General features: G+C 45.9%; 1 protein-coding gene across 1 annotated transcript in view; it reads right to left on the bottom strand.

The window, feature by feature from the left end:
• Positions 1-9,758, bottom strand: part of LOC127919687 (homer protein homolog 2-like) — a gene marked incomplete at its 5' end in the record, with an annotated part of 13,594 nt that extends 3,836 nt beyond the window's left edge. The window contains 2 exons of the mRNA XM_052503419.1: positions 4,545-4,655; positions 9,699-9,758. Coding sequence (XP_052359379.1) covers positions 4,545-4,655; positions 9,699-9,758 — 171 coding nt within the window. The remainder of the gene's footprint in view (positions 1-4,544; positions 4,656-9,698) is intronic.
• Between the last annotated feature and the right edge of the window lie 242 nt (positions 9,759-10,000).

Here is a 10,000-nt window from a genome sequence, read left to right as displayed (position 1 = left end):
GAGAGAGAGAGACAGAGAGAGAGAGAGAGAGAGAGAGAGAGAGACGGAGCGGCAGAGACAGAGAGAGAGAGAAAGAGAGAGAGAGAGGAGGGAGCGACAGAGACAGAGAGAGACAGAGAGAGAGAGACAGAGAGAGAAGAGAGACAGAGAGAGAGACAGGAGAGACAGAGACAGAGCGACAGAGACAGAGAGAGTGTAGGGTGGAAAGAAAGAGCAAGAACAAGAGAGGGAGTGACCAAGAGACAGAAACCAGACAGACCATCAGCTCTAGAGTGGGGAGAAACCAGACAGGTCTGGGGGGAGGGGGGTTGTAGAAAGAGAGAACAAGAGGGTGAGAGAAACCAAACAGGTCTGAGGAGGGGGTGTAGAAAGAGAGGGTGAGAGAAACCAGACAGGTCTGGAGGGGAGTAGAAAGAGAGGGTGAGAGAAACCAGACAGGTCTGAGGGAGGGGATGTAGAGGGGGGTTGTAGAAAGAGAGAACAAGAGGGTGAAAAACCAAACAGGTCTGAGGAGGGTGTAGAAAGAGAGGAGTGAAGAAACCAGACAGGTCTGGAGGGGGTAGAAAGAGAGGGTGAGAGAAACCAGACAGGTCTGAGGGAGGGGGTGTAGAAAGAGCGGTTTCCATCCATTTGGTGACATATTTTCATGAGAATATTAATCATGAATATATGCACATTTTTCCCAGCAAACTGACTTGGTGCCGATAAAGATCAGTGCGTGATGACGTAGTGCAGCCTGCAAACATTTTCATGTCGCAGCCAATAGCAGGCAGATACAGGAGGCTAGTCTACATGATGACATTATTATGGAGAAGAGACAGAATATGTTTTACTTGTGAAACTGCAATGACAAAGCATCAACCATCATCTCAACAGAATCAGACCCTCAATATTTATTGGAAAGAACCATCACGGTCTACTTTCACCACCCTGTGAAATGCATCATGCTGCAAGTCATTTAATCTGTAGCCCAATAAACTGTGAAGTCATTTAATCTGTAGCCCAATAAACTGTGAGGTCATTTAATCTGTAGCCCAATAAACTGTGAAGTCATTTAATCTGTAGCTTAATAAACTGTGAAGTCATTTAATCTCTAGTCTAATAAACTGTGAAGTCATTTAATCTGTAGTTTAATAAACTGTGAAGGCATTTAATCTCTAGTCTAATAAACTGTGAAGTCATTTAATCTCTAGTCTAATAAACTGTGAAGTCATTTAATCTGTAGCCCAATAAACTGTTAAGTAATTTAATCTGTAGCCTAAAACTGTGAAGTCATTTAATCTGTAGCCCAATAAACTGTGCTGTTTCCCGGGTCGTAGTGTGAGGACCACACACCATATCGTGGCATGAGACTCCCAAGTTTACTTCAAAATGATGGTTATTATTTTATTATGATGGTTATTATGATGGTTATTATGATGGTTATTATTATTATGATGGTTATTATGATGGTTATTATTATTATGATGGTTATTATGATGGTTATTATTATTATGATGGTTATTCTGATGGTTATTCTGATGGTTATTATTATGATGGTTATTATGATGGTTATTATTATGATGGTTATTATGATGGTTATTATTATTATGATGGTTATTATGATGGTTATTATTATTATGATGGTTATTATGATGGTTATTCTGATGGTTATTATTATGATGGTTATTATTATTATTATTATGGTTATTATTATTATGATGGTTATTATTATATTATGATTATTATTATGATGGTTATTATTATTATTATGATGGTTATTCTGATGGTTATTATTATTATTATGATGGTTATTATTATTATTATTCTGATGGTTATTATGATGGTTATTATTATTATTATGATGGTTATTATGATGGTTATTATGATGGTTATTATGATGGTTATTATTATTATTCTGATGGTTATTATGATGATGGTTATTATGATGGTTATTCTGATGTTTATTCTGATGGTTATTATTATTATTCTGATGGTTATTATGATGGTTATTATTATTATTATGATGGTTATTATATAAAGGCGTTTCCACCTCCATTCATTTTATAGACACAGAAAGATCCCACCTTAAAGATCCAATGAACAAATGATTTGTCTGCATTTATACAATCGTTCCCCAAATGTCCTATTTCCTTCACAGTGTTTTAAATACAGTATGACTCTTTACTGGCATAACTGTGGATGGAAACATGGTTCCAGCTAATGAAATGTGTCTGCAGGCAGAATCAGTATTGATCCATCACCGCGGCCATGCCGGCTCAAAGCCTCATTGGGACGAACTGGAATGACTGCCAGGGTGCGTAGAAAACAGCCATCTTGGGGCCGCAGTTGCTTGGCAGCTGGTCAGAAGTGATATGGGGACGATGTTACTGGTAGACCCAGTGCCTGGGGTTCCTGGTGTCATGTAGAATGACTACAGTAACATTATTAACATGGTCTGTAATAACACTGGGTATAGAGTCAGACCCAGTGCCTGGGGTTCCTGGTATAGAGTCAGACCCAGTGCCTGGGGTTCCTGGTATAGAGTCAGACCCAGTGCCTGGGGTTCCTGGTATAGAGTCAGACCCAGTGCCTGGGGTTCCTGGTATAGAGTCAGACCCAGTGCCTGGGGTTCCTGGTATAGAGTCAGACCCAGTGCCTGGGGTTCCTGGTATAGAGTCAGACCCAGTGCCTGGGGTTCCTGGTATAGAGTCAGACCCAGTGCCTGGGGTTCCTGGTATAGAGTCAGACCCAGTGCCTGGGGTTCCTGGTATAGAGTCAGACCCAGTGCCTGGGGTTCCTGGTATAGAGTCAGACCCAGTGCCTGGGGTTCCTGGTATAGAGTCAGAGCTGACACTACCAGAGACATTTTCTATACGCAGGAAATATTAGGAATAATACACATTTTTCCCCTTTTCTCTGAGTGTTCTTCAACAAGAAGATAGAAGACCTATAAAAACACGGAAGTCAGCAATAAATTGATGGATACTTGGTATTGATGTGACATTACAGACAGACAGACAGACAGACAGACAGACAGACAGACAGACAGACAGACAGAGCGGAGGAAGAGAGGAGAGAGAGAGAGAGAGCGGAGGAAGAGAGAGAGCGAGGAGAGAGAGACAGAGAGAGAGAGGAGGAAGAGGAGAGAGAGAGAGAGAGAGAGAGAGAGAGAGACAGAGAGAGAGAGAGCGGAGGAAGAGAGAGAGAGAGAGAGAGAGAGATAGCGGAGGAAGAGAGAGAGAGAGCAGAGAGAGAGACAGAGAGAGAGAGAGTGGAGGAAGAGAGAGAGCGGAGAGAGAGAGAGAGAGAGCTGAGGGATCGAGGCGGAGGGAAGAGAGGAAGAGAGAGAGAGAGAGCTGAGGATCGAGGGGCGGAGGGAAGAGAGAGAGAGCTGAGGGATCGAGGGCAGAGGAAGAGAGAGAAAGGAGGAAGAGAGAGAGTGGAGGAAGAGAGAGAGTGGAGGAAGAGAGAGAGAGTGGAGGAAGAGAGAGAGAGTGGAGGAAAGAGAGAGAGTGGAGGAAGAGAGAGAGAGTGGAGGAAGAGAGAGAGAGAGTGGAGGAAGAGAGAGAGAGAGAGAGCTGAGGGATCGAGGGCAGAGGAAGAGAGAGATGTACTTCAGCAGATAATTGTTCTGACATCAAAGGTCCCACAACAATATCCACCTTCTATTGGATAATAATCCCCTTCTTAGGGACAGAGAAAGGTAGAGAGGAGGGGTGGAGAGAGGGGGAGAGAGATGTAGAGGGAGAGAGACAGGTAGAGGGGAGAGAGACAGGTAGAGGGGGAAAGAGACAGGTAGAGGGGAAAAGAGACAGGTAGAGGGGGAGAGACAGGTAGAGGGGGAGAGACAGGTAGAGGGTAGAGAGACAGGTAGAGGAGGGTAGAGAGACAGGTAGAGGGGCGATAGAGAGGGGAGAGAGACAGGTAGAGGTGGAGAGAGGGGAGGGGGAAAGAGACAGGTAGAGGGGAAAGAGACAGGTAGAGGGGAAAGAGAGAGAGAGGTAGAGGGAAAGAGAGAAAGAGAGGTAGAGGGGGAGAGAGACAGGTAGAGGGGGAGAGAGACAGGTAGAGGGGAGAGAGACAGGTAGAGGGGGAGAGAGACAGGTAGAGGGGAGAGAGACAGGTGGAGGGGAGAGAGACAGGTAGAGGGGAGAGAGACAGGTGGAGGGGGAGAGAGACAGGTGGAGGGGAGAGAGACAGGTAGAGGGGGAGAGAGACAGGTAGAGGGGAGAGAGACAGGTAGAGGGGAGAGAGACAGGTAGAGGGGAGAGAGACAGGTGGAGGGGAGAGAGACAGGTGGAGGGGGAGAGAGACAGGTAGAGGGGAGAGAGACAGGTAGAGGGGAGAGACCGGTGAGTCGGGGAGAGAGACAGGCAGAGGGGAGAGAGACAGGCAGAGGGGGAGAGAGAGAGATAACATGTCCCTTAGGGATAATGGGGTTATATTTGCATATAGTCTGTCAGCAAAACTACAGGCTAGTCATATGAGACTGTGTGTGTGTCTGTAGGAGTTCTGTGTGTGTGAGAGCGCATAAGTGATCCTGTGTGTGTGTGTGTGTCCACCTGTTCCTTGTCCTGCAGCTCCGTCTCCAGCTCCTGAACTCGTACAGTGAGCTTAGAGTTCCTCTCCTTCTCCACGTTGGCCTTTTCACACTGAGACTCCAACTCTGCTATCTACAGGAGAGAGAGGAGCAGGAGATATAGAGCAGGAGGAGAGCGGAGGAGGAGGAGAGAGGAGCAAGAAGAGAGGAGGAGGAGGAGGAGAGAGAGGAGCAAGTGGTGGAGAGAAGAGAGGAGGAGGAGAGAGGAGAGGAGGAGAGAGAGGAGAGGAGAGAGAGGAGCAGCAGGAGAGAGAGGAGCAAGTGGTGGAGAGAAGAGGAGGAGGAGGAGAGAGAGCAGGAGGAGAGAGGAGCAGGAGGAGAGACCCTTGTTAGGAACTCTTAGAACCCTCCCCTGATATCAGCAGGATCATGTTCTGGATTGATGTGTATATCAGTGGAGGCTCCTCATCCTACTCAGTGAATTTCATACAAATAAATTGAGTAAAACATTACAAAACGTGATCCTTTTTAGATAGAACTATAGTAAATATATTCAGGTCACCAAATAACTGATTAAAACACACCATTTGGAAATGAAGGTCTACAGTAGTCTCAACAGCACTCTGTAGAGTAGCACCATGGTGTAGCCGGAGGACAGCTAGCTTCCGTCCTCCTCTGGCTACATTGACTTCAATAAAAAACTGGGAGGCTTATGGTTCTCAACCCCTACAATTTGTCTCTAGACAGCTATATAGATAGCTCTATGTAGGGTCCTCTATAGTGTCAATATAGATAGCTCTATGTAGAGTCCTCTATAGTGTCTCTATGTAGATAGCTCCACTTAGGGTCCTCTATAGTGTCTATATAGACAGCTCTATGTAGGGTCCTCTATAGTGTCTATGTAGATAGCTCTACGTAGGGTCCTCTATAGTATCTATGCAGATGGCTCTATGCAGATTCCTCTATAGTGTCTATATAGATAGCTCTACGTAGGGTCCTCTATAGTGTCTATATAGATAGCTCTAAGTAGGACCTCTATAGTGTCTATATAGATAGCTCTATGTAGGGTCCTCTATAGTGTCTCCATGTAGATAGCTCTATGTAGGGTCCTCTATAGTGTCTATATAGACAGCTCTACGTAGGGTCCTCTATAGTGTCTATATAGATAGCTCTATGTAGGGTCCTCTATAGTGTCTATGTAGATAGCTCTACGTAGGTCCTCTATAGTGTCTATGTAGATAGCCCTACGTAGGGTCCTCTATAGTGTCTATATAGACAGCTCTATGTAGGGTCCTCTATAGTGTCTCTACGTAGATAGCTCTACGTAGGGTCCTCTATAGTGTCTCTACATAGGGTCCTCTATAGTGTCTATATAGACAGCTCTACGTAGGGTCCTATATAGTGTTTATATAGACAGCCTACGTAGGGTCCTCTATATAGACAGCTCTCACGTAGGGTCCTCTATAGTGTCTATGTAGACATCTCTACATAGGGTTCTCTATAGTGTCTATATAGACAGCTCTACGTAGGGTCCTCTATAATGTCTATATAGACAGCTCTACGTAGGGTCCTCTATAGTGTCCATTTAGACAGCTCTACGTAGGCTCATCTATAGTGTCTATATAGACAGCTCTCGTAGGGTCCTCTATAGTGTCTCTACGTAGGGTCCTCTATAGTGTCTATATAGATAGCTCTACGTAGGGTCCTCTATATAGACAGCTCTACGTAGGGTCCTCTATATAGACAGCTCTCGTAGGGTCCTCTATATAGACAGCTCTCGTAGGGTCTTCTATATAGACAGCTCTATGGAGGCTCCTCTATAGTGTCTCTACGTAGGGTCCTCTATAGTGTCTCTACATAGGCTCCTCTATAGTGTCTATATAGACAGCTCTACGTAGGGTCCTCTATAGTGTCTCTACGTAGGGTCCTCTATAGTGTCTCTACGTAGGGTCCTCTATAGTGTCTATATAGACAGCTCTATGTAGGGTCCTCTATAGTGTCTCTACGTAGGCTCCTCTATAGTGTCTATACAGACAGCTCTACGTAGGCTCCTCTATAGTGTCTATATAGACAGCTCTACGTAGGGTCCTCTATATAGACAGCTCTACGTAGGGTCCTCTATATAGACAGCTCTACGTAGGGTCCTCTATATAGACAGCTCTACGTAGGGTCCTCTATATAGACAGCTCTACGTAGGGTCCTCTATAGTGTCTATATAGATAGCTCTACGTAGGGTCCTCTATGTAGACAGCTCTACGTAGGGTCCTCTATAGTGTCTATATAGACAGCTCTACGTAGGGTCCTCTATATAGACAGCTCTACGTAGGGTCCTCTATAGTGTCTATATAGACAGCTCTACGTAGGCTCCTCTATAGTGTCTATATAGATAGCTCTACGTAGGGTCCTCTATATAGACAGCTCTACGTAGGGTCCTCTATAGTGTCTATATAGACAGCTCTGTAGGCTCCTCCATGTAGACAGCTCTACTACGTAGGGTCCTCTATATAGACAGCTCTCGTAGGGTCCTCTATAGTGTCTATATAGACAGCTCTACGCAGGCTCCTCTATATAGACAGCTCTCGTAGGCTCCTCTATAGTGTCTATACAGACAGCTCTACGTGCAGGCTCCTCTATATAGACAGCTCTACGTGGCTCCTCTATATAGACAGCTCTACGTAGGGTCCTCTATAGTGTCTATATAGACAGCTCTACGTAGGGTCCTCTATAGTGTCTATATAGACAGCTCTACGTAGGGTCCTCTATATAGACAGCTCTACGTAGGCTCCTCTATAGTGTCTATATAGACAGCTCTACGTAGGCTCCTCTATGTAGACAGCTCTACGTAGGTTCCTCTATAGTGTCTATATAGACAGCTCTACGTAGGGTCCTCTATAGTGTCTATATAGACAGCTCTACGTAGGGTCCTCTATATAGACAGCTCTACGTAGGGTCCTCTATATAGACAGCTCTACGTAGGGTCCTCTAGTGTCTATATAGACAGCTCTCACGTAGGCTCCTCTATGTAGACAGCTCTACGTAGGCTCCTCTATAGTGTCTATATAGACAGCTCTACGTAGGCTCCTCTATGTAGACAGCTCTGCGTAGGCTCCTCTATAGTGTCTATGTAGACAGCTCTCACGTAGGCTCCTCTGTAGACAGCTCTACGTAGGCTCCTCTATAGTGTCTATGTAGACAGCTCTACGTAGGGTCCTCTATATAGACAGCTCTACGTAGGCTCCTCTATAGTGTCTATATAGATAGCTCTACGTAGGGTCCTCTATATAGACAGCTCTACGTAGGGTCCTCTATATAGACAGCTCTGAGGCTCCTCTATAGTGTCTATATAGACAGCTCTACGTAGGGTCCTCTATATAGACAGCTCTACGTAGGGTCCTCTATGTAGACAGCTCTCGTAGGCTCCTCTATATAGACAGCTCTACGTAGGGTCCACTATAGTGTCTATATAGACAGCTCTACGTAGGGTCCTCTATATAGACAGCTCTACGTAGGGTCCTCTGTAGACAGCTCTACGTAGGCTCCTCTATGTAGACAGCTCTACGTAGGCTCCTCTATATAGACAGCTCTACGTAGGGTCCACTATAGTGTCTATAGACAGCTCTCACCGTAGGCTCCTCTGTAGACAGCTCTGCGTAGGCTCCTCTATGTAGACAGCTCTACGTAGGCTCCTCTATGTAGACAGCTCTACGTAGGCTCCTCTATAGACAGCTCTCGTAGGGTCCACTATAGTGTCTATGTAGACAGCTCTACGTAGGCTCCTCTATATAGACAGCTCTACGTAGGGTCTCTGCTATAGACAGCTCTACGTAGGCTCCTCTATACTAGACAGCTCTCGTAGGGTCACTATAGTGTCTATGTAGACAGCTCTACGTAGGCTCCTCTATATAGACAGCTCTCGTAGGGTCCTCTATATAGACAGCTCTACGTAGGCTCCTCTATGTAGACAGCTCTCACGTAGGCTCACTCTATATAGACAGCTCTCATGGCCCTCTATGTAGACAGCTCTACGTAGGCTCCTCTATATAGACAGCTCTACGTAGGGTCCACTATAGTGTCTATGAACAGCTCTACGTAGGCTCCTCTATATAGACAGCTCACGTAGGTCCCTCTATATAGACAGCTCTACGTAGGCTCCTCTATGTAGACAGCTCTACGTAGGCTCTCTATAGACAGCTCTCGTAGGCTCCTCTATGTAGACAGCTCTACGTAGGCTCCTCTATAGACAGCTCTAAATGTAGGCTCCTCATGTAGACAGCTCACGTGGGCTCCTCTATATAGACAGCTCTACGAGGGTCCTCTATGCAGACAGCTCCACGTAGGCCCTCTATGCAGACAGCTCTCACGTGAGGCTCCTCTATGCAGACAGCTCTCGTAGGCTCCTCATGTAGACAGCTCTCGTAGGCTCCTCTATATAGACAGCTCTACGAGGGCTCCTCTATGCAGACAGCTCTACGTAGGCTCCTCTATATATAGACAGCTCTACGTAGGCTCCTCTATATAGACAGCTCTACGTAGGCTCCTCTATATAGACAGCTCTCGTAGGCTCCTCTATATAGACAGCTCTACGTAGGCTCCTCTATATAGACAGCTCTGTAGGCTCCTCTACTATAGACAGCTCTACGTAGGGTCCTCTATATAGACAGCTCTTATCGTAGGCTCCTCTATAGACAGCTCTCATTGTGGCTCCCTATATAGACAGCTCTACGTAGGGTCCTCTATATAGACAGCTCTTACGTAGGCTCACTCTGCAGACAGCTCTACGTAGGCTCCTCTATGTAGACAGCTCTACGTGGGCCCTCTATATAGACAGCTCTACGTAGGGTCCTCTATATAGACAGCTCTACGTAGGCTCCTCTATGTAGACAGCTCTACGTAGGCTCCTCTATATAGACAGCTCTACGTAGGCTCCTCTATATAGACAGCTCTCACGTAGGCTCCTCTATATAGACAGCTCTACGTAGGCTCCTCATATAGACAGCTCTACGTAGGGTCCTCTATATAGAGAGCTCTACGTAGGGTCCTCTACGAGACAGCTCTACGTAGGCTCCTCTATAGTGTCTATATAGACAGCTCTACGTAGGGTCCTCTATAGTGTCTATAGACAGCTCTACGCAGGCTCCTCTATATAGACAGCTCTACGTAGGCTCCTCTATAGTACCTTTTCCCTCAGTGTGTCGCTCTCTCCTTGCAGGTGTTGAGTTGTTTTTCTTCCAGATCTCTACATTAGCGGAGGACTCCGTTCGCGCGTCTACCAGCCGAGCATTACTGTCCCGTAGAGTCTGGAGCTCTGTCTCCAACTACTTAGCATTGGTGCTACTGGGGGAGAGAGAGAGAAAGAGAAGAGGGAGAATAGAGAGAGAAAAGAGAAGAGAGAGAAAAAGAGAAGAGAGAGAAGAGAGAGAGAGAAAGGGAGGAGAGAGAGAGAGAAGAGAGAGAGAGAGAGAGAGAGAGAGAGAGAAG

This window comes from Oncorhynchus keta, unplaced genomic scaffold, assembly GCF_023373465.1.
Source record: "Oncorhynchus keta strain PuntledgeMale-10-30-2019 unplaced genomic scaffold, Oket_V2 Un_contig_17371_pilon_pilon, whole genome shotgun sequence".
NCBI classification, from domain to species: Eukaryota; Metazoa; Chordata; class Actinopteri; order Salmoniformes; family Salmonidae; genus Oncorhynchus; species Oncorhynchus keta.
This window is presented reverse-complemented; position numbering and strand designations above follow the sequence as displayed.